Source organism: Acomys russatus, chromosome 7, assembly GCF_903995435.1.
Source record: "Acomys russatus chromosome 7, mAcoRus1.1, whole genome shotgun sequence".
Taxonomy (NCBI): Eukaryota; Metazoa; Chordata; class Mammalia; order Rodentia; family Muridae; genus Acomys; species Acomys russatus.
Window position 1 is genome coordinate 283,139 of NC_067143.1, and position 25,819 is coordinate 308,957.

The 25,819-nt window shown below is 40.6% G+C and overlaps 1 protein-coding gene across 1 annotated transcript in view; it reads left to right on the plus strand.

Annotated features, from left to right (window-relative positions):
• The window catches only part of LOC127192356 (zinc finger protein 25-like), a 58,516-nt gene extending 50,989 nt beyond the window's left edge, over nt 1-7,527 (plus strand). The window contains 2 exon segments of the mRNA XM_051149650.1: nt 4,786-4,895; nt 5,881-7,527. Of these exon segments, the coding sequence (XP_051005607.1) occupies nt 4,786-4,895; nt 5,881-7,527 (1,757 nt within the window).
• Nucleotides 7,528-25,819: the final 18,292 nt, after the last annotated feature.

A 25,819-nucleotide genomic window follows, 5' to 3' on the forward strand; every position in this document is an offset into this window, starting at 1 on the left:
TTTATTTCTTTTTATTCAATTCTCCTGTGTTTTCATTTTTATTTTTCCTTGCAGGCATACTTAACTTTGTATTTTTAAATTTTTTCCTACCACATTCATTATCTCCCGTGTTTCTCTGTTCCTTTCATGCATTTCTTTTCGTTTTTATTTTCCTTTTACTTAACCCTGTTTTCCACTTTCCTTGCTCTATTATTGTTTCATTTTTATTATCTCTTTTACTTTTTTTTTTTTTTTTTTTTGGTTGGTTGGTGTTTTGAGACACAGTTTCTCTATGTAGCCCTAGCTGTCCTGGATCTTGGTCCATAGAGCAGGCCTTGAACTCAGAAGGGGCCTGCTTTTCCTCCCAAATGCTGGAATTAAAGGCATGTGCCACTACCCCTGGATCTTTTTGGTATTTTGTGACAAGATTTCTCTGTGAAACGTTAGCTGTCCTACAAAATCAGTATATAGACCAAGCTGGCTTACAGAGTTTTACGGTCTGTCTGTCTGCCTTTGCTTCAGAATTCTAGGATTGAAAGTGTGAGCCACCACACCCAGCATAATGTTTTATTTATTTTTACCTGAAATTTGTACTTGCATATTCTTTGGTGTATTAGTTTTGATTTTTATTAACTTGTGTATTTGTTTACATTTTGCATACACGTGTGCGTATGTGTAAGTATTTAAATGTGTGTGTGTGCATGTGTGTGGTTATATGCTTGTACACATGTTATAATACACTCTTGGGGATGCCATCAGACAGCTTGTAGGAATTTAGGGCATCATAATGGTAACAATCTCTTTTACCCTTGTGCCATCTTGCAGGCTCTAGTGTTGTATTTATTTTATGTCTGTTTCATTTTATGTTTATGTGCTATTACTTCATCCTTTCTCTTCCTTTGTAGTGATGGAGATTGAAGTTACAGATTACGTCTATTGAGTGAAAAGACCCTGAGCATAAAATAAGAGCTTGCCATCCCTATACCTCCACAAATGGCACTCTGAAAACCCAGTAATTATGGCAAAAAAGCAAACGAAATTGACAACTCTGATGCAACATGATCACTCTAATAACTGAGTTGAGTACGTGAATTGTCCAGTCTTGTGACTGGGGTATTCAGAGGCCTTAGTGAGGAAGTTAGTGCTCATGTTTGCTCAATGGACCTGATTTACCTGTCAGATTGTGTTTATACTGTCAGCTTTGGTCAGAAAAGCCTTGCCATGGGTATTGGTTACTGTGGACTCAAGACTTAACAAAATGCTAAAACATGAATGTGTTGGCTGTGGTGGTGCGCCAGGAGGATCTCTGTGAATTCTGAGGTCTCGATAGCAAGTTCCAGTATAGTTAGGACTGCAAAAAAAGAGCCTACCTTAAAAAGAAGAGAGAAGGGGTGGGGTGGAGGGGATATGGATAATAAACTGACCAAACTGAGAACATTTCCTTTAATATAAAGAAAAATACAGGGTGTGTGTGCTTTCTCTTCAGTCTTTTTGAAGCAGATGTTAATTTTATAACAAGAACAGAAAAGTTCTTGTAACAAGAACAGAAAAGTTCTTGTAACAAAAGCAGAAAGAAATCAAGGAATACAAGTTAAGAAGTAAATCTGTGATAATTCAATTTTCAGGTGACATGACCCTATATTTAGATGACCATAAAGGCTCTTTTTTGTTTTTTTGTTTTGTTTTGTTTCGTTTCATGTTTTCATTCGAGACAGTGTTTCTCTGTATAACATCCCTGGCTACCTTGGATCAGGCTGGCCTCAAACTCACAGAGATCCACCAGTGTTTGGATTAAAGGCATGCAGCAACTGGTCCAGCTTTTAAACATTGTCTACAAGTAGCAGGATTTACAATCAACATAGGAAATCAGCAGCTTGCCCTCCCTTTTCTGCTAAAAACAAGATCTAGGTCTCATATGTACCAACCAAGTGTTGTAACTCTGAGATAGGCCTTCAATAGGGAAATTGCTAATTTTTTAAAAGCAGCATCTGTTTTAGCCTAGGATGACCGCAACTTTAGTATGTAGTAGAGGATCACCTTGACTTTCTGAAATGGGTACCACTTTGTATAGTTTTATGTGGTGCTGGGCATTGAAATCAGGACTTGGTGCGTCCCTGGCAAACACCCTACAAACTGAACTTCATCCTTAGCTTTCAGTATCATTTCTACATATGAAAAATGAACACATTGAGAAGGAAATGAAGAAAACAATGTAATTCATAATTGCTTCCAAAAAACCCTAAGCATCTAGGAGTACTCTAAGGAGTGTGTAGAGTTAAAACTATAAGCCAGGTATGGTGGCTCACACCTTTAATTCCAGCACTTGGGAGGCAGAGGCAAGTGGATCAGTGTGAGTTTGAGGCCAGCCTGGTCTACAAAGTGAGTCCAGGGCAGCCAAGGATACACCACAGAGAAACAAAACAAGCAAACAAACAAAAACTGTATCAGTGATGAAATTAGGGTTAGCAAGATGGCTCCATAGATAAAGAGGCTTGAGTTCAATTTCTAAGACTAATTGATGAATGTGAGAACAGATTCCTATGGATTTGTCTTTTGACCTCCACACATGTGGTATAGCATGTGTGTACTCTCACATATAGACAAGTAAATCCATGTAATTTTTAAAAAAGAAATTGAGGAAGACAGTAGAGTATGTAAAGACATCATGTTTGTTCATTAATACAATTAGTATACTTAAAATATCTTTAATTTTTAAAAAGTTTCTTATTGTTATTATTGTTGTATGGGCCTGCTTTTTGTGTCAGAGGCGTGAGTGCTATAGCAGGTATGTGGTGGTCAAAGGAAGACTATTTGGAGATCATTCCTTTCACATTTATGTGGCTTCTGAAGCTTGAACTCACATTGCCAAGCTTGCACAGCAATCATCTTTTCCAGCTAAGCCATCTAGTCAGCTCCTAAAATATCCTTCTAATGGAAGCTATCTGTACATTCAATATATTCCCAGGAAATGATAACATATTCTCTAGATAACAGGAAAAATATAAGATATGATTGTCTTACAAAAGAAATAACGCCAATTTGCCAATCGAATCGTGTAGAAAAGGTGATGCTGGACATATCCCTATAGCTGCTTTAAAATAATGCTGCAAACAGCTACATTAACAACAATGGCAACGCTGTTGGTAGAAAATTTCAGCACAGAACCTCTAATGGATTTACACAATGATCTAAACATATATTCATACAACTTTGCCCATCTTTTTCTCAACGGTATTACCGAGAAGCTATGTTTTTTTGTTTTGGGTTTTTTTTGTTTGTTTGTTTTTTGTTTTTTGCTTTTTGAGACAGGGTTTCTCTGTGTAGCCTTGGCTGTCCTAGATTCACTTTGTAGACCAGGCTGGCCTCAAACTCACAGAGATCCTCCTGCCTATGCCTCCCGAGTGCTAGAATTAAAGACATGTGCCACCACCACATGGTGGGAAGCTATGTTTTAACAAAAGGCCTTTAAAAAATGATGGTTCTGTAAAAAGTAGATCTCCAGAAAAAGAAAAAAAAACAAAAACAAAAACAAAAAAACCTGGACCTTGGTGGCTATTTCTTGCACTGTCCATATGGAACAGAGGCCTTAACAGGAGGCTTTTAATCTTGAAACAGTTGGAGAATTTCATGAAAACATCATGGTATATGCCATGTGTAGTGATTTCTGAATAGAAAGTAAACAGCTCTGGAATATGAATGTAGCAGGGCATTGTGGGTCATGCCTATAACCCCAAAAGTGAGAGGAATTCAAGGCCATCCTCTGCATGATAAGGTTCAAGGACAGAACATGGTAGATGAGACCATGTCTGAAACAAAAACAAGTACAACAGCAAAACTGAGTTCCTTCTTCCTAAATTTTTTAAAGATTTATTTATTTATTTATTTATACAGTGTTTTGCCTACATGTACACTTGGAAGCCAGAAGAGGGCACGGGATCTCATTATAGATGGTTGTGAGCCACCATGTGGCTGCTGAGAATTGAGCCCAGGGCCTGTGGAAGAGCGAGCAGTGCTCCTCAGCCTAAGCCACCTCTCCAGGCCCCCTTCTTTCTAAATTTAAAATTTCCACCAAGGGCTGGAGAGGTGACTGAGAGGATAAGAGCACTGCCTGTTCTTCCAAAGGTCCTGAGTTCAATTCCCAGCAACCACATGGTGGGTCACAGTCATCTGTAATGAGATCTGGCACCCTCTTCTGGCGGGCAGGTGTACATGCAGACCCAACATTATATACATACACAAACAAATCAATCTTTTAAAAATAAATAGATAAATAAAATTTCTACTGAGCAAAAACCAGAGTGGAGATGCGTACTATACAAAAAAATAACTTTGCCAGGTATTCACTCAGCACAGGATTAATATTGAGAATATATGAAGAAAGAACCCATGTATATATATGGTAATATAGAATTATCCAGCCAGTATGTAGTTTTTTACATGTATGAAAAATAGAACTGCTGTATGATGCGAGTATCCTCCTCTTGGATATATGCATGATGAGACTGAGGATTTCCTTCAAGTACTGTGCTCACAATAACCTAGATATGATGCCTTTTAGTGCTCATCATTAAATTCATCAAAAAAAGGTGAGACACAATTCAGTTGTATTACTTAAGCAGGTGTGGCACACATGCAAGGCGAAGTAAATTAACTTATATTCTTCTAGAAAAAAATGTATACCATTGTCATACATCAATATTATTTTATAGTTTCTACGAGGATAACAAGGCACACTTTTATACTTGAGTTACATGAAGAAGATTTAAGAGCTATTCATGTGCAGTGATGTTTTTAATATCATTTTAGGTATTCATAAAATAACTGCTCCAATTGAGACCCACCAGGAACATCACAAGGGGTATTTGTGGCAAGTTGGAATCACCAACAGCCAGACATCAAATGAGGAAATCGTTGAAGTAAGTAAAATATTTAAGATGAGCTTTTAACATATTTCAGACCTAAACATACAGATTGGACATTACTTAGGAATGGTTCTTCAAGAACTTAACCCAAATCAACAAGATGGCTTAGTGTGTAAAGCGATTTGCCACCAAGCAGGACTATCTGGGTTTGGTCCCCATGTCCCATATACTGCATCATGAGAGAAACCCCAAAACTTGTTCTCTGACTTTCATAAGTGTGCAAGAGCATGCACGTGTATACACACACAAACACAAATATAATTTGAAAAATGAAGTGAATTACCTTAGGCCTGGGGAAATTCTTTTAATCAGTAGTGCTTGATGTAGAAAAATATGGAGCTTGAGTTTGGATCATCAACACCATATATAAAGCCAGCATTTGCTACATGCAATTTTAACTAATGCTTTGAAGGTCACTGGGGTTTGCTGGCTTAGCATTCCATCCCAACTAGGCAGCTTCAGGTCCAGTGAGAGACCTGTTCTCAAAAATTAGTGCAAATAGTGATTTATGGAAACACTGAACATTAACCACTAGTAACCTCATAGGTACAAACAGACACACATGAACTTGTGTATACACATGTGTTTTCTCCTGTACACTTACAAAGAACCCACAGATGAGAGTCTTTCTCTATTGTGTGGCTAATAACATGCCAGCTGGAGAAGAATGTGAGAATTTTAATGATAATGTAAAATTATTCTCACATCCTGGTCAACTTAATTTGCCAAAACCTCAGTCAAAGTTGACAGTTGTGCTTTCAATATATTTGACCACAGATATTGTTTTAAATAAGGGCAATACTATTTATAATTAATTTTCATAGTAAAGAGATCTCTCACAAACTTAGTAAATGTTTGAAATTTTTATATATGACATTATCTATGTAACACAAGCAAAATCCCAAACCCAAATCAGAAACCACAGTCTAAGAATAAGCCCTGTGGCTGTATGAAACATAACTAATTCCTCTGTCTCAAGGTAAACCGGAAGGTGGCACAGAAAATCCACCAAGGGACAACATCCTATGAAGGTAAAGGATGTGTGAAGACATTTTGCCAGCCGTCAAAGTACACGAGGAGTCAGATGACTTATGCATGTAAGAAAAGTTTTGGTTCTGCATCACCTCTCAATAAGTGTCAGGGGCTCCTTAAAGAAGAGACACTGTATACACATAGACATTGCAGGAAGAAATTCGCTTGGAACTCCCATCAAAAGAGTCATAAAGATGCGGAGCCATGTGAAGGCTCAGGATGTGGGAAAGCTTCCCACACCAAGTCTCAGCATCAGAGCTCTCATACAGATAAGAAGCCCTACAGATGTCTAGAATGTGGGAAATATTTCTACTATAGATCACAGATCACTGAACATCAAAGAAGTCATACAGGGGAGAAGCCTTATGAGTGTACAGAATGTGGAAAATCTTTCAGCTATAAGTCACATCTCACTGTACATCAGAGAAGCCATACAGGTGAGAAGCCACATGAATGTACAGAATGTAGGAAAGTTTTTTACTATAGGTCACAACTCACTCGACACCAGAGAAGTCATACAGGGGAGAAGCCGTATGAATGTTTGAAATGTGGAAAATCTTTCTACTGTAACACACATCTTTCTCTACACCAGAGAATTCATGTAAGTGAGAAACCTTATGAGTGCACAGAATGTGGGAAAGCTTTCTCTTTCAGTGCATGCCTCACTCGACATCAGCGGACTCATACAGATGAGAAGCCCTATGAATGTACACAGTGCCCCAAAGCTTTCTACTTTAAGAAACAACTTACTCATCATCAGAAAACTCATAGTGCTGAGAAGCGCTTTGAATGTAAGCAATGTGGGAAGGCATTCTACTGGAGGTCTAACCTTGCTGTGCATCAGAAAACTCACACTGGTGAGAAGCCATTTGATTGTAAACAGTGTGGAAAAGCATTTTACTGCAAGTCCCACCTCACTGTGCATCAGAGAACTCATATAAGTGACAAGCTCTATCAGTGTACAGAATGTAGAAAAGCATTCTACTCTCAGACACAGCTTGCAGTACATCAGAAAACTCACACTGATGAGAAGCCCTATGAGTGTAAGCAATGTGAGAAAACATTCTACAGCAAGTCTGGACTTACTGCTCATCAGAAGACTCATACAGGCAAGAAGCCCTATGAATGTAAACAGTGTGGAAAGGCATTCTATGATAGGTATTTGCTCATTGAACATCATCGAGTTCATACGGGTGAGAAGCCCTATCAATGTACAGAATGCAGGAAAGCATTCTACTGCAAGAAATACCTTTCTTTACATCAGAAAACTCATGCAAGTGAGAAGTCATTTCATTGTGCAGAGTGTGGGAAAGCTTTCTCCTGGATGTCACACCTCACTCAACATCAGAGAATTCACACTGGTGAGAAGCCCTATGCATGTGAACACTGTAGGAAAGCTTACTACTTTAAGAAACAACTCACTCGACACCAGAGAAGTCATACACATGAGAAGTCATTAGATGTAAATAATGCAAATGCATCCTCTCTGTCTCGAAAAGAACTCATACAAAGGAGAAACCCTGTGAATGTACCAAATGCAGAAAATGTTCTCCCTCATGCTACACCTCACTCAGAGTCAGATGAGAAAGACTAAGAGTGTAAAGGATGCATGGAATCTCAGTCAAGTGTATAATCAGAAAGCTTGCAGGTGAGAATATGATTAGGTAAAAAACTACGGAGAATTTCTAGTGTTAGCCATTAATCAACCAATACACGTATACTGGAGTCTCTTTGTAAACATTGTTAGAAGGCATAGTACCGCATGTGCTTTCTGTAAGAGAGGCCATGCATGGGAATGTCTCCTAGGAGTGTAAAAATTAGAGAAAAGCTTGGTCATTCTTGAAATGACTTGGGTATAATGTAGGTGAGTAACACTGGATGTAAAGTCAGAGAAAAGCTTTCTAATTTAATCCCCATTAATTAATTATCACCTGAAAACTTGAACAGTTGTGGGGCCCAATAAAAATAGAAAATATTTTTAAAGAAATCTACATTAAAGAAATCTACATTACAGCATAAGGTGAAGTGAGTATAGTACCACATGCTTTCAATTCTGGGTTCTCATACTTCAGATTTACTGAGACTCACTGATTGAAGACTAGCCCTAACAATATAGCTTGATTCACACAGCACAGCCTTCTAAATGACATTATAACCCATGTGTTTAAAATCTTAAATCTATAATATGTGCCAAAACTTTTTAAGTGAATATGAAATTCATCTGGTACCAGAACCCTAACTGCTGTGATTAAATAAAGAATTCAATATGAAAGCATACTTTTATAGTCCAACTGACTTTATTACAAAGATTCATCAGCAATTCACAGATGTCAGGATTCTAAAAAATGCATTCGGTCATGTTGCCACAGTACCAGTGGTCAGACAACTTATGAAGGTGAAAGAAGATATGAAATATAAAAGTTACCCAGGGATAAATGTGGTTCAGTAGCAGAATGCTCATGACTCTTGTGCTACATGTCTGCACATACAGGTTTTCATGTGTTATCTTGGCTTAAAATATTTATGTGCATGGGTCATTTGTAAATCAGATAAAATTGTCCACAAGTTTTAATGCCTCATTAGACATGGACATTTCAAATGTGTTTACATTTTTATAATTGTTTAGTTTTGAGGCAAACTCTTGATCTGTAGCCTGCATATCCTCAGGACTCCGTGTGTGCTATCCTGGACTCGCTTTGTTGACCAGGCTGGCCTTAAACTCACAGCGATCAGCCTGCCTCTGCCTCCTGAGTCCTGAGATTAAAAGTGTATGCTACCACGCCTGGCTGCAATTTCTTTTTTTAGATTTTTGTTCTTTATTGTAATGCTTTGGACCAAACCTATAGACTCAGGCACGCTAAGCAAGATCTCTACCCTGAGCTATAGGTTCCTAGGCAATGTTTTGATGAATTTGTGGTCAGCACTGGAACTCTGTAGTCGGAAACTAATCTACTAAAGGTCACTCATCCTTTCAAATGTATGTGCTTTATAGATAGTACACTTTATTTACTTGAGTTGCTTCAGCCTATCACATAGAATATGTGACAGTGGTCTAAAAGTATAGCAATTGAAGGTCAGAATATACCTTAGAAACATGGCAGATGTCTTTGCAAGTGGGCTTTATAACTGTCATCCCCAGCTCACACAAATAATCTGTGAGCTTAAAGAGATGAAACATAATTGAAGCTGGGCGGTGGTGGCGCACACCTTTAATCCCAGCACTTGGGAGGCAGAGACAGGCGGATCACTATGACTTTGAGACCAGCCTGGTCTACAAAGCAAGTCCAGGACAGCCGAGGCTACACAGAGAAACCCTGTCTCAAAAAACAATAAAAAAAAAGAAAAAAGAAAGAAAGAAACATAATTAAAAGAGAAGGTACCAGACTTATTTCTTAAAGCCATGCAGTTTGACCTTGACCAACTAAGCTGCACTCCCTAAAGTCTAAAGTACTTCTCCAAATAGTACCACAATTTGAAGATCAAACAATCAGAACATAAACATTTGGTGAACATTCCATGTAGCTCCACAGCACATAGGGACTATATTGCCAAATAGGTTACCCAATATTTTAAAGAAGCTTAGGAGACTACAAACAAAGCAGATACAGTTAAAACTGATAAATTCAAAGATAAGCAAAGTATATAAAACACTTGGGAATAAAGGACACATTTAATCAGAGTAAACTATACACTGTAGATAATGTCATAAAATTGAGTGCCACAACATCAATGAAGTAGCAACTAATAAGTGCAGAGATGAAATCAAAAAGCAGGTGATAAGTTTTGTCTTTGGCAGCATATTCTTTAAAGAGCTAAACAAAGGGCACCATGAAATTCAGGTTCTTTGATTTCTACACACACGCACACATAAATGGTACTATGAGATGATAATGAGAATCTTTTGTTATATTTATTGTGTGTATGTATATATGAACTCATGCCTACAATGTTAGTTTAGAGGGCATCTTTCTTGGAACCTGAAAATGTAGCCTTTTAAGAATAAGCATTTTTGCAGATGTAATTAAAATAAGGACCAGGATGTGAGTGATATCATATTGGATTCTCCAGATGAACCCCACAATGAAATCATACTGTCCCTACTACCAGGCAAAGGAGAAATGGTGTGTGGTGCACATACCTGTCTTCTTAGCTACACAATTGGGTAAGGCAGTAGTTCACAAGTTGAAAGCAAGCCTGGGCTTTAGAGTACCTTCAAGGCCAACATCAAATGTGTAGTTTTTTGCTGGGCGGTGGTGGCACACGCCTTTAATCCCAGCACTCGGGAAGCAGAGGCAGGTGGACCCTTGTGAGTTCAAGGCCAGCCTGGTCTACAATGTGAGTCCAGGACAGCCAGGGCTATGCAGAGAAACCCTGTCTCGAAAAACCAAAAAAGAAGAAGAAGAAGAAGGAGAAGGAGAAGGAGAGGGAGAAGAAGAAGAACAGCAACAACAACAACAAAAAATATGTAGTTTAAAAAAAATCCACACCAGTATCTTTAGGGGGAAAGAGGTGTAGGGCATTTCCTGTATCCCACTGCAGAGAAGGGTCAGGGCTTATGCTCTTAAGGCAGGCTCACCTGCCCCACCAAGGGCACCTCTACTGTTCTACCCAGGCATTGTGCTGGGCCAGTGGGGGATGGGACAGTGTCATCTCTGAGCAGAACTTGGACATCAACATGGCCCCGGGTCATCACCCAAACCAGGGCTTGGGTGGTGGTATAGGCTGAGGAAATGGTCACAAACTCTTGTTGCTACATGGCCAAAAACCCAGACATGGCCCTCAGTGGCAGCATGGGCCAGGACCTACCTCACCATGACCTCAGGTGGCGGGGCAGACTACTCTCATCAGGCTGTTCCTCTTCACCCTTGCTTCTCCAGTGCCACCGCTTTTCATGGTGCCCAAACCTTTTTGCTTCTCTTTCTCTCCCATCTCTCCATCATATGCTTGCATATTGTAGTGGCTCCTGCTGTGGGTGGCCTCTGGGTGTCTTTTCTCATGACCAGGAGAACTCACCCCATCCATTGCTGGCTGCAGCTGCAGCACTTGGGAGAGCTCCCTACAACTCCATTGGCCAGCACAGTAGAGCTGCCCCTGGTGGTGTGGGTGAGCTGGCCCCGAGGACATGCATGTGGGTATGAGAGCTGATCCTATCCCTAGGCCCTCATCCAGGGCTTTGAGTTAGCCTATCCCAACCTCTATGCTACTGGAGCACATGAAGGGGCTGGTACTGCAGATCCAAAGCTTCAGGATCCTCATGGCATGGAGCAGCACCAGGATATCAGAGAGGAGTCCCAGTGAGGATCCAGTATTGATGCTACAGGAAAAGCCTGAGACCTGGAACCAGACCAATTGCAATGAACATTTGCAAATAAAGATGTGTGGACATAAGGGTGTACTGTGTGACATACTGTGAGACACTGCAGATACCATGAGGAGATGAGTTTGGTTTGGTTTGGTTGGTTTTTGTTTTATTTTGTGGGGTGGGGGTGCATAGGTTGCAAGGGCCTCCCAAGGACTGATATCAAGGGTTGGACAGATGAGTGGGATTGGGCAGCATGATGTGAAATTTCCAAAGAAATCAATAAAAAGTTCTTAAAAGTATATTTAGGGGCATTTCAGAAATTGTTGGAAATTCTGCCGTTATTCAAAGACAGAGTCCATATAATAATTCCTTTATCATGATGACACACACCTTTAATCCCAGCACTTGGGAGGCAGAGGCAGGTGGATCTTTGTGAGTTCGAGGCCAGCCTGGTCTACAAGTGAGTCCAGGACAGCTAAGACTGTCAGAGAAACCTTGTCTGGAAAAAATTCCTTTATACCATGTGTTTCTTCATATCATCTCAGTTAACAGCGCCATCTTCTTTCTTTCTATCTATCTATCTATCATCTATCTATCTAACTAATTACTTTGAATCGGGGTTGTAGGCTTTGATCTTTTATAAACCTACTTTATTTGGTGTTCTTTAATGTCTATACCTCCCCTTCAACCTACCTACCCTAAATAGGAGAGAAAAGAGGTTAATGGGGACAGGAGAAGTAGGCTTTTTTGGACTCAGTTCCTTAGGCAGATTCCACTCCTTGTTGTCAGGATTCCAGCAGACCTATTAAACAACAAACCAGAAATTCAGCAAAAGCAGCTGCAACCACAGCTGCCAGAAGAATTGCCTCATTTGGGAGCAAGGTCTTTGCCAGTTGATAAACACCCTGGTACAGACTCTGAGAGGATATATATATATCAAGGGCCTAGCCTTTTTGGTTTTTTGTTTGTTTGTTTGTTTTTCATTGCTTCACATCTTTACCTGTTCATCACTTCAAGATGCTCCTAGAGAGAAATGCTCCAGAGAACACTTTGAGGTTCCAGGTTCCATCACTGCACATGATCTCTTCTATCTATCTGTCTGTCTATCTATCTATCTCTCTATCTAATTATCTATGTAATTATTTTGAATCAGGGTCGTACTATGTATCCTTGAGTGACCTTGAGACCACTGTGTAGACCAGATGGTTTCAAACTCATAAATATCTGCCTGCCTCTCTCTCCTGAGTGCTGAGATTAAAGCCATATGCCTGATGTCTGTCTTTGGTTTGTTTTTGAAACAAGGTCCCACTCAAATTCAGGGTTGACCTGAAACTCTATCTTGCCCAAGTCTCTACCATAGTCAAAAGAAATCCTGTGTCAGTTTCTTGGTGTTGTATTGCAGATGTGAAACCACACGAACAGCTGAAAGAAAATTTTGGGGCCTGGAGAGATGGCTCAGAGATTAAGAGCATCATCTGCTCTTCCAAAGGTCCTGAGTTCAATTCCCAACAACTACATGGTGGCTCACAACCATCAATATTGAGACCTGGTGCCCTCTTCTAGCATGCAGGCACACATGTAGGTAAAACACTGTATATATAATATATGAAATAGTTTTTTAAAATTTATTGTATGTTTTAGTCTCCCTCCCCCACTTTCTCTCTCTCACACAGACAGACAGACAGATGTATTTTGAGACCAGAGAATTCAGATCCTCTGGAGTTACTGGTGGTTGTGAGCTACCTGACACAGCCACTAGGAATTGGACTGTAGTCTTCAAAACTAGCAAGTGAACTGGGCGTGGTGCACTTGCTTTAATCCCAGCACTTGGGAGGCAGAGGCAGGGAGGTCACTGAGTTCGAAGCCAGCCTGGTCTACAAAGCGAGTTCAGGACAGCCAGGGGTCTGTGTAACAGAGAAAGTCTGTCTCTAACCCCTTCTCCTCCCAGCCCCCCACCCCCAAAAGAGGAGTATAGCACCTTATACACTGTTTCCAGAGGGGAAATGGGATATATTCAGCAGAATCATATGAGACAAAGTCATCATGAGGCTATCAAACTGCATTGTTCAAAGGGAACACGGGGTATCTCAAGAACATTACAGACAGCATAGAGTGGCTTGGGACTAATAACTCCAATCTTTTCATGAGAAAAAACAAAATTCCCAGGAACCAAAACATTTAGTCTTTCAATAGCCAAGTCTTAGCACCAGACTGGCCTTGGCAAGTCCAGTTCTGAGCAAGAATGCAGAACTAGATTCTGATATGTATACTCTGACAACTAAATGGGCCATTTCAAGCCAATTACATGATAAAGGTAGGTTTGGGGGAGGCAGCTCTTGTGCAGGTTCACTGGTCCCTGTGAAGCTGTGTATCCCCCATTTCTGAAAAGGAAACTCCATTTTTAAGGGCATGTGGAGTCTAAATGACTCAATCCTGTTAAAAAGCTAGCAGACTCCATGAAAGGCTTCAGTTTTTACTGACACAGCATAAGCCTGAGTTTGTTTCCCAAGAAAAGGAATGTCAGTCTCAAAGAAAACCACAAGATGGCCTCATCAGCCATTCCCAAGTAACTACCCCTAGCAACAGCCTATCAGAGAATGTCAGGAAAAGCCTGAAGGCCATGTGGCCCCAAATCTAAACAGGACAAGGGATCATGTGTACTCTTTTGGATAACATTGTGATCGGTTGGGGCTAAGGCTACAGTTAGCAGCCAATTAGAAGAAAACAAGACCCTCATTACCTAAGTCTTGGCTCTAGCCAATGACTATCACTCCCCAGTGGAATTTCCCCTATTGTAACCGCAATAAAAACCTTGCCTTATCTGAAGCCTGATAATCGCATTCCTTAGCCACTGAGCCAGTTGCAGGTGAGAGTCCCTGCATAAGCTTAAATAAACAACCCTGAGTGGTCTCTGGGGATCTTGAGATCTGGGTGTAACAGTCCCAAGAAACAGGGCCTGGGGAGTTGCCATGCTTACAGGGAGACAGAGAATGGGGGAGGAAGGAAGAAAGAGCATGAGCAAGTAGAGACCACAATATCTGGATCATATAGGGAAAAGCTTCTTGGGGAGAAAAATTCAGGCCAGAGGGTGAGATATGCCAGCTATGCCTTGCAGTAAGGACTGAGAAAAGCTGGTAGAACAGGGAGGTCTGACCTGCTTTAATATGTTAAATAGGCACCTCAGCCTCTTGTCCTGAGTCTGACACCCAACACATTACTCTTTTCCTTTTATCGAGATCTCTGAGAAAGCCTTAGCTCTGGCTTTCAACAAAGAAACTTGAGTAACTAAGAAATAAGTGGAGATTAAATCACAAATTTGTAAGAACAAATAAGTCAAAAGGTGACCGAATCTGAATCCTTGCCCCTTAGCAGGGCGGCCTTGGAAGGGGATTCAAGTTATTCTGATGAGACCTGATAAGTTAAGGTCAGATGGTGAGGGAGGAGACCCCCCACGACAGAGGTCTAGGGGAGGGGAACAGGGCAAAAAAGGGAGGGAGAGTGGGAACACGAAGATAAGAGCCAGAGGAGAATGATCAAGATGTAATGTGAATAAGTTATAATAAATTTTTAAAAAGTAAAGGATGATTCTAAGAGAAATCAAATGCTTTTTAAAAAAAATTAAATATGAATCTATGAAAATTCATGGCAAACAGCACAAGTCCTCATAGGTAAATTAAACAGCAAATGCATATACTAAAAATGTAGAGATAAAAAAATTTCAGTCATTTCACCTTCTACGTTAGGAACTGGATAAAAAACTTAAATCAATCAAAACATAATAAACAATTAACAAAGTCTTGTGTTTTGAGCTTTTGTTTGTTTTGAGATTGGGATTTCTCAGTGTAGCCCTTGCTGTTGTGGAACTTGCTGACCTTGTTGTAGACCAGGTTTACCTTGAACTCAGAGATCTAACTCCCTCTGCCTCCTGAGTGCTGGGAAGAATGATGTGTGCCATGGTTTAACATTTACCACCAGGCCTTATATTGCCTTGCATCTGTCAAAAGAAGATAGCCATTATAACTCATACTCTCCTTGTCCTGTGATACCTCTCTGCTTTCATGTCCTTGACTCAACTTTCTCCCCTAAACTCTAGCAAATACTAAAAAGTGAAAAAAAAAAAAAAAAAAAAAAAAAAAAAAAAAGAAAAATGCTTTCTAAGACATGAAGCTATCTCATTGCCTAAAGTATAAGGATATAAAATGGTAACAATAGTTATTCCATATCAAGATTTCTTACAAGATTTTTAAAACTAAAAAGGAAAAGGATTCTAGCTTTTTGAGAGACTATATTAATTAGGGGTATGAGTGTATTGCCTCCATATATGTTTGTGTACCACCTGTGTGTAATTCCCTTAGAGGCCAGATAGGGGCCAGATCCCCTGGGATTGGAGTTACAGTAGTTGTGAGATGCCATATGGATTCTGGAAATAGGACACAGGTCCTCTGGAAGAGCTCTTAACCACTAGGCCCAAGGATTTTTTGGGAAACACATTTGTAGCACTACTATGAAACTCAATAGGAAGAGAGAAGGATATACATGATTTCTGTTTCATTTCATTTCATTTCATTTCACACATTTATTTATTTATAGACAGAGCCTTGGTTACCCTTGATCTTATAAAGCTATTCTCTGCCTCACAAATGCTAGGATTAAGGTCATATCCCAGCACTCCAGACCTGTTTTATCTGTTTATTTATTTATTTTTTGTTCAATACATTAATCTTCAGGTGGAAGGACCTCTATGTATTCTTTAAGATTAAAGACAACCATTCAGATGATGTAGTGGCTTAGCCCTCTAATCCACTATGGTCATCGAGGCAGGAGGATTGTTGAATTGTCAGCCTGAGAGACTGACTAGGAGATAGACAGACCCCTGAGATATAGTCAAGTCAAGGGGCAACAGAGATGTAATGATGAAGGCAAGACTCCAGTTTTTTCATCACGATCATAGACAAAGGCCTGGAGTGTCTATTATCTATCTGCTTCCTCTCTTTTTTTTTTTTTTTTTTAACTCAACCAACACAAAATTAGGCAAGGGACTTGCCCTGTATAATCAGAAACATCTCTGTCTAAAGCTGTGGGCCTATCAACTTCCCTTTGTTTAAGTTGACCAATCTGAAATTAAGGGTTGTGAGCTCACCCCAGACTACCAAAGCCACTCAACACCCACAGTGATCCATGGGAAAATAGGGATGGGGTTGGGATGAACTTTTGTCATCAAGTTTTGCTATTTGTTGCTGCCTGCCCTGTCTGAGATTCTTCCTGGTTTTTGTTTGTTTGTTTGTTTGTTTGTTTAATTCTTTAACTGACAGAGAAAATGAACAGGATCAAGACCCATAGAGGATCTCAAACATTCTTTCCTCAATGACTGCTAGAGCCCCAGGTCTCAGATAGTGAAAGACAGGAAAACCCAGCCCCTGGTGGCCAGACACAAAACAACTATGGATTATAATATTACCTTTATTTAGTTTTTTTCCCCCATGGTGGTTGGCTAGCCTATGTGGAATACTGTGCTTCTTCTCAGACCTCGTGGAGGGACGGGGGAATCCCTGTGAATCAGAAACACTTTTTTCTTTGAAAGCCTTTTTATGTTCAAGAGCCCAGCCATGCCACATGGGGATGAATCAGCTTCTCAGAAATGAAGACTTGCTCTTCCATCTTTTATGGCCTTGAAAGAGTACTGTGTGGGGTGCTCCCCTCCAGACCTCGGATTAGGCACAGAATGCACACAAATACCAACTTCCACACACAAACCAAACACAAAGAGATCCTTATTAAGCAAGGCAAAACAATAAAGTGGCTGAATGTGAATCCGGAAACAGCAGCAAATCGCTTCACAAGTGTTAATTTTAAGAAGGAAAAGGGGAAGATCTGTATTAGAATGAGCTAGGATGTGTTGGTAACTTGGATATTTTAATGAAGTTAGTCAAAATAATGAATTTTGATAGTTGGACCTTCGTGATCAGGCTCAGTAATAAGGCAGTGACCAAATAGGAAAGAAACCTTGGTAGCTAGCTTTAGGAATGTAATCTAATGGTTTATCAAGAAGAACAAAGGGTAAAACCTGTGTGTTTTATCTTTGCCATGTTCCAGCCTGCTACAAGCCCCTCAGGCCTTATTATATGGCCTATAGTGTAATACTATAACTTCCCTATAAAGCTTATCTGTAGGGTAATTAATTTCTGGTTATTACTACTGATGTTTTACTTTTTTTGAGACAGGGTATTATTAGGTCTGGACCTTGCTTTATAGACCAGGCTGGCCTCAAACTCAAAGAGATCCTTTGCCCAGGTAACAACCAGGTAACCAGGTGAAAAACAAGCAGGAGGGCAGCATTGCATCATTTTGATTAGGTAAACACAAGGAGAATCCATTTTGTCCTAAGCACAATGTATCCAGAGAGCTAGACAAAACATTTTATGCTGATTGGCTAGGATATAGGCTTAGGGATTTTTCAGTTCCCTCCTGTTCCAGGAGAAAAGAACATAGTAGGGTATTGTGGTTTTGTTTAAGCAGAACATAAATCATTAATTCAAGCAGAATGTTCAACAAATATTGAGTTGTAAGTGAAAGGCTATTCAAAATCCTAGGCAGATAAAGCCTGAGAACATGAACTTAATTCTACCTTATGATCAAAATGAAGACGTGGAGGCAAAATGGCTTCAGATATGCTAAAAGCGAAAGAATGTGTTAAGAGAGGAGCCACAGTAATGCTAGGAACTAAGGTCGGTCTCAATGAAGGGGCTATAAAATTTAAGCTGGTTAAGCAGGTCACAACAGTATGTGAATAATAAGTTCTATGAAAGACTCAATTTTCTGCACAGCTCTTTTTCCCAGGGAACTTCCATTAGTTTCATTCTTATTAATGCTAGCTTTTGTTACATTATCCAAGATCTTTCGGAGAGAGGCCTTTAACAGTAGAACATTTAAGCACAAGCAAAAGCTGTGTAGCAAATTTCTACCAAGGGCAGTGAAGGGCCAAGCCAGGTCCTCTAGGTACTGGAACTTTGTCAAGCAGTGCCTTCAGGACACTTGGCCTCACCAACTCTCCATATTATACAGTGGGGCAGAATCCCACCTGAACTTAGAATTCACATATTCAGCTAGTCTAGATTGCCGGCATTCTCATGGGATCCCTGTCTATGTCTATCCAGTTCTGGCATTATAGAGGGGCCACCATACCCACTTGGCACTTACATGGGTCTCAAAGATGCTCTTCACAGCAAGTACTTTTCCCATTGAGCTATCTCCCTTGCTCTTGACCTTTTAAATATTTATAACCACCTACCTTCTCTCCTATACCCTCAGCTATCATTGGATACACTCTGTTACATATATGTGAGGTAGGAAATCTTTCTCTGACAACTGGCTTAGTTTTATTTTTCTTTGTTTGGTTTCATTTTTCAAGACAATGTTTCTCTGATTATCCTGGATTTGTATTATATAGCAAGCTGGCCTCAAATTCACAGGCATCCACCCACCTTTGCCTCCCAGAGTGCTGGGATTACAGGTATGTGCCACTACGCCTGGCATTTTTGTTTGTTTTTTGAGACAAAGTCTGTTATAATAAAGTTGGCCTCAAACTACTGTCTTGGTCACTGTTCTATTGCTGTGAAGAGACACCAAATCCACAGCATCTTTTAGATAAAAGAAGTATTCAATTGGGGCTTTCTTACAGTTTTCAGGGGTTTAGTCCATCATCGTGGTGAGGAACATAGCAGCACACAGGAAGACATGGTGCTAGAGAAATAGCTGAGAGTTCTACATTTGGATCCTCAGACAGCAGAACTAGACACTGTGCCTGATTTGGGCTTTTGAAACCTAAAGCCCTACTGACATACTTCCTCCAACAAGGACACACCTCCTAGTCAGTCTCAAGTAGTGTCTCACCCTGATGACTAAGTGTTCGAATATATGAGCATATGGAGGCAGTTTTATTCAAGCCACCATAATGGCCTGGATACCAAGCCCAAACCCAATGAAAGAACAAAGGCCAGATGCTAAAGTCCTAAGAGTTTATTAGATGACAGCAGAGCAGCACTTCTACTAGGGAGACTAATGCACAGTCTGCATAACATATCAGTCTTTTAGGAAAATTTTGTTGCTGGGCAAGCAAAAGCAAGCAATCAGATTACAAGGAAGACTAAAAAGCAGTTAGCTTGGGCTAAACTACAACATTTTCAAAAGATTATAATAACAGACCTGGTGTGACCCAATTTAAACAACTTCTCTAGGCTGGACATGGTGGCGCATGACTTTAATCCCAGCACTTAGGAGGCAGAGGCAGGTGGATTAATGTGAGTTCAAGGCCAGCCTGGTCTATAAAGCGAGTCCAGGACAACCGAGGCTACACAGAGAAACCCTGTCTCGAAAAAAACAAAAGAACAACAAAAAGAAACCAACCAACCAAACAAACAAACAAACCAATTTCTCTAAACATATACCTCTTTCCTGTTGGTGCACCTTCCTTACAGCACATTGAACCTAGTTACCAAATAATTTAACCCTTGAATTAGTTTTTATTTTGGAGATGTTTTTCTTCTAGGTCACATCACCACCACACTCATTTAAGTGGCTGAGGTTGACCTTGAACTCCTAATCCTCTTTCTTTCACCTGCTGAGTACCTGCAGGACAAGCTGAAGCCTCAGCTTTTATATGTCAATTTTCTTTAAAATTTATTTTTAGATTAATTTTGTTATTATTTTATGTGTATGAGTGTTTTGTCTCCATGTATATCTATACATGACATCTGTGTGTGTCTGGTATGTGAGAAGGTGGTAAGCCTCCATGTGGTTGCTGGGAATCAAATCTAGGTCTTTTGTAACAACAGGTGCCCCTAACTACTGAGCCAACTTTCCAACCTGTTGATCTTAAAATCTCTCTCTGTACCTCCCTATTCTCCTGTCACATTGCTAATATACCACACTTGACAAAGGTGGAGTTCTTAGCAAATTTTTCATAGACTCTTTGGGGTCTTTCCAGAAATACATACTTAAGGTAAAATCTCTATGAGGTCTCTAAGAAGTGGCCCTACATTAGGTCATTAATCTTTTTGTTGATGGTGTTGTTGTTGTTGTTTGTTTGTTGTAGTTGTTTGAGGCAGGTTCTTTGTAGTTCTGTTTGGCCTGGAAGTCACTATGAAGACCAGGGTAATCTGAAAACCAGATACATATCTGCCTCTGCCTCTTTAGTTCTAGGACTAGAGCATGCAGCACTACACCCAGCTAGTCTGTTGCTTTTAATGAGTTAGAGACTCATTAGAATTATTTTTCAAAACACTTTTAATGAGTCTTTGAAATTCTGGTATTTTAGTCCCTTGCTACCAAGGCCAGCTTCATTTCTGCTCAGGCCTGTAATCTACTTCTAAGTAAGGCAGGATGATTCCAGGAGGTCTAAGCCAGCCAGGGATATAGCTGATTCAGGCCATTTTAGGCAACATTGAGAGGTATTATCTAAACAAAACAACAAAAACACAAAAAAAGATAGACCTTAAAGTCTAGCCTTTCCCAACTGTGAAAGCATTATAATTTCAGTTCCCTGGGATGGAATTGTGGCTCTTTTGAATTTGTTTATTCATTTTCTGTGTTTGTATGGTGTGTGTGTGTGTGTGTGTGTGTGTGTGTGTGTGTGTGTGTGTGTGTGTGTGTATGTGTGTGTGTGATGACCCCTCCAGTAGAGTCTGTGTGACAAGTACTACACAACCTGAGGTTGTGACCCCGACCAGGGAGAACCTCCTGGAATGGGGCTGTTGTTTTTGTCAGGAGTAATGGATTGTAGTTTTTTTATTGTGTTAGAATCTATTTTTTTAACTCTACTCCCAAATCAGGACTTTTTAGGCATGACCACATTACTGTGAGACAGCCCTAACTTGGGGCTGTAGTCAGGGACTGTTAAGGGCTGGAGTAGCTTTGTTTTACTTTTGCTTATTAAAAGAAACATAACTAAATATTAATTATCAGTTAGTAATTTATATTAAGGCTTACAAAGAAATAAAGTATTTCAAAAGAAAGCTCCAGATAGTGGCGTTCAGATGTTAAAAAGAAAAACTAAAGAAAAAACTGTCTTGACACACAAGTGTTAGGCATAAATTCCGTTTATGAGAAAACATTGACCCTGGACAAAGGGAACAAATACATATTGATACTAGGTTAGTAACTTAGAAATGATGACGTCTTTACTGTGTGTTCTGTACCCTGTATTGTTCCATTTAAAGTTGTAATTCAAAATATGACAACACAATTACTTCACATTCTGTTCCTGCACTGTGTATGCTCAATTGCTCACTGACCTCCTTAAATCTCTTCAGTGGGAACTGTAACCACAAACCCCCTCTGTTTTCAAAATGTATGTATAAAAATTTAGACTGCTTGCTTGAAAAATACACTCAGATACAAACTCATTCCTGGGTTGCTCTGTTTGTCACTTCACCTTATCTCTGCCCACCAATGCTTCAAGAACTCCCGTTCCCAAGGACCTATACCTGACTGAACTGGTCCATGACATGTGTGCATGCGTGTGCACACTAGGTGTGCATGCCACAACTTGTGTGTGAAGGCCAGAGGATGGCTATCAGGAATTGGTTTTCCCCTTCCAATACGTTGGGGCCTGGAAATAAAACTCAAGTCAAAACTTGGTGGAACAAAAGTGTTTTACCTACTGAGCTGGTGTTCACAAGGAAAGAGTTTCACTAAAATAAATTGTAACATCACTGAAATTCATTACAGTTTTGTACTTGTTGAGTTAGAATTCATGCATAGAATTCTAAATTGTTTAGAATTGTCCATATTATATCATATGGACAGCACTGCTCTGATTCCAAAACATCCTGCCATACCTCCAGACTCCTGTAGAGCTAATTTGAAAATGTGAAGTTGTGGGTTACAGTCCCTTGTCAGCAAGCCCAATTTCATTTTCTTACATTAAATTGCTGGCTGGAATGAAATAGCAGTGGTGTCACTTTTTCCTCCAACTCTAGCATTCAAGCTTCAAGCAACCCTTCCTTCCTTCCTTTCTTTGGTTTTTTGAGACAGGGTTTCTCTGTGTAGCCTTGGCTGTTCTCTGTAGACCAGGCAGCCTTGAACTCACAGAGATCCACCTGCCTCTCCTTTTCAAGATCTGTGATTAAAGGCACGCACCATCATCACCCAGCTCTCTCAAAAAATGATACTCTAGCCCAGCATGGTAGCACAAGCCTTTAATCCCAGCTCTCGGTAGGCAGAGGCAGGAGGATCGCTGTGAGTTCCAGGCCAGCCTGGTTTACAAAGCAAGTCCAGCACAGAGAAACCCTGTCTCAAAAACCAAAAATAAAGAATTTATACTGTACTGCCAGCTTTGTGTCTTGTTTGATATCATTTTATTTCATGGTCAAAAGCAAGTCCAGCAGAGGGTACCAGTTCTCCTGGGATAGAAATTACAGGCAGTTGTGCTCTGACAGATGTGTATGCTTGGGAAAGAGAAGTAGAGTGCTCTGGAAAAGCACACACACTCTTTAACCTCCTATCTTTCAGCGCTTAACTTATCTATTTCTATAATTAGTTTGCCTTCAGTTTTGAGGTGTGGACCAGAGATTCAACCAGTGGCTTCAACCATTGCATTGCAGAGCCTCTTATATGTGTTTCTATTCTGAGTCAGGATGTCATTTAATTGCCTAGATTGGCCTTGGATCCATCCTGCAGCCTTGCAGGACCTTGAACATTTGATTTTCCCACCTCTGCATCCCAAGTGCTGGGATTACAGAATCCAGGTAGACTTTCATTTCTAAAATTGGCAGTTTCTATCCCATCTTTTATTTTATTTTATTTATTTTTTAAAGTAAATAATAGGCACTGGGTATGCTTAATTTTTTTTTCCTTTTTGCTGAGCAATGGTGACATACACCTTTAATCCCAGTTACTGAGGAGACAGAGGCAGGCAGATCTCTGAGCTCAAGGCCAGCCTGGTCTAAGCAGTGAATTCCAGACAGCCAAGGCTACATGGAGAAACCCTGTCTTGAAAAAAATCAAACCAGCCAACAATATTAATTTATATATTTTTTCTTTTTACAAGGCAACTTTTAGAGCCAGATGTGGGGGCGCACACCTTTAATCCCAGCACTTGGGAGGCAGAGGCAGGTGGATCCCTGTGAGTTCGAGGCCAGCCTGGTCTACAAAGTGATTCCAGGACATCAAGGGATACACACAGAGGAACTTTGTCTCGAACTCCCCCCATCCCCGCCCCCAAAAATAAAATAAATAAATCAACTTTTCGAAAAGTGGAATGGTTCTGCTAGTAAAGGTCCTTGCTACTGAACCCTATGAACTGAGTTCAAATTTGGGACCAATATGGTGTTAAAGGGACAGTCAACTCTACTCAACTGCCTTCTGAGTTCCACGCACGTGTGCTTCTCCCACATTATATTAATTAAATACATGCAATTTAAATTAGCTGTGCCTGGCGGTGCACGCCTTTAATCCCAGCCCTCAGTAGGCAGAGGAAGGTGCATAGCTGTGAGTTGGAGGCCAGCCTGGAATACAGAGCGAATCCAGGACAGCCAAGGCTGCACAGAGAAACTCTGTCTCAAACAAACAAACCAAGCAAATAAATAAATAATAAAATTAACTTTTTGTATAAAAATTCCTGCTGTGAGGCAGTGTGATCCATGCACTGCCATTATGTATAGCGGGCAGTGCACATAAGCGACCCTGTGCGGGCCAGCTCTGGAGTGCAGGAAGAGTAAGTTCTTCAAAGGAAACCTACCAAGAGCACCCACTTTTGTTTTGCCTCCATTCCCTCCCCAAGGGAACAGCTCCTGTCACTCAGGCCTGGCTAGCCAATCAGAGTAGCCAGAGAGGCTGGCCAATAAAGGGCATAGTCTCGCGGCGGAAGGCGGGTTCTTCGCCAAGCTGCGGGTTTCCCTTTAAAGGTTGAGTGAGGTGCTGCGTGGGCCGCGATGTAAGTGCCGCCTCCGAGATCTTTGGGGGGGGTCGAGCTCGGAAGCGGTGCCCTAGTGGGCAAGGGGCCGCCCTCTTCATAGGGAGGAGCGGCTGAGACCCGGGAACCCGTGTAGTAGAGCCTCCTTGCGGCTGGAGCGGAACAGTGCTCTGGGCTCCCGGCTCTTGTTATCTCCGCCCCTCGCTGGGCACAGTGGCGGGAGGCTCTGCCCTCTCGCTTTGCTAGTGACGTCACTCAGGGAACGTTCAGGCTCTAGTTTATCTGAGTTTTTGTTTTTAATAATTTATTTAATTTTATGTGCATTGGTGTGAGGGTGTCAGATCACCTGAGCTGAAGTTACAGACAGTTGTGAGCTGCCATGTGGGTGTTGGGAATTGAATCTGGGTCCTTTAGAAGAGCAGACAGTGCGCTTAACCGCTGAGACATCTCTCCAGCCCCGCTTTGAGTCATTTTTAAGAGGTTCTGCGCTTCGCATTTCATATTTAGGTTTCGGATACACTTAAAGTTAATTTTGTGGCGGCTATAACGTCTTTCCTTAATTTTTTCAAATATAGATGTTAAGTTGGCTCACTATTTTTTTGTTTGTTTGTTTTTTTGTTTGTGTCGCCTTGGCTGTCCTGGACTCACTTTGTAGAGCAGGCTGGCCTCAAACTTACAATGAAGGAAATTCATTGAGTTTTCTTTGCTCCTTTGTCAAGCACAGTTGACTGTATTCTTGTCAGTTATTTTTGAGTTTTCTCTTAATCTGATTATTGTGAAGTAGAACATTTGTTTTGGCTTTTGAGATAGGGTCTCTATGGAGTCCTGGCTTTCCTAGAGCTCTCTTTGTACCATTCTGGGCCTTGCACTCACAGAGATCCTGTCTCTGCCTCCGGAATGCTTTGAAAGGTGTTCGCCTACAACACCCACCAGAAGTAGACTGTTTTTGTCCAATATTTTAAAGTTAGATGATGGTAGTACATGTGTATGCTATACAGTGTATACTGACTTTTTTTTTTTTTTTTTTGGTTTTTTGAGACAGGATTTCTCTGTGTAGTCCTGGCTGTCCTGGACTCGCTTTGTAAATCAGGCTGTCCTCAAACTCACAGAGATCTGAGATGCTCTGCCTCCCAAGTGCTGGGATTAAAGACGTGCGCCAACACCGCCCAGCTTTTTTTTGTTTTTTTTTAAATCACCTATTTTATTTTACTTTATTTTATTCTTTTGAGATAGACACTAATGACCTGGTCTAGCTTCAAACTTGCTGTGAAACTCACATGATTTTGAACCTTCTGATCTATCTTCTTTCACTCACTTCAAGGGTGAAAAATTAAAGATATGTGTCAACCATGTCTGGTTTTATGTTGTACTTTGAAAGAAACCCAAGGCTTCCTGCTATTAGGAAAGCTCTCTACCAACTGTGCTACATATCAGTCCCATACGTTGACCATTTTGAATGTTTTCCCTTCCCACATAACTTTTTGTTCCCGACCCGCGGGTTCAGTTATTCGTGGAGTGGTGAGGAGGGTCGCGACCTGTGAATAAAGAATGGACGAGAACAGAGACATGGGCCCAGGAAAAACTTGCTTATCGAGGGCCGTTTATTATAAGGGGGTATCCAAATTTATAATAAGCTTCTGAAAGGGCGGGGTGAGAAGGAATGCAGTGGAAAGT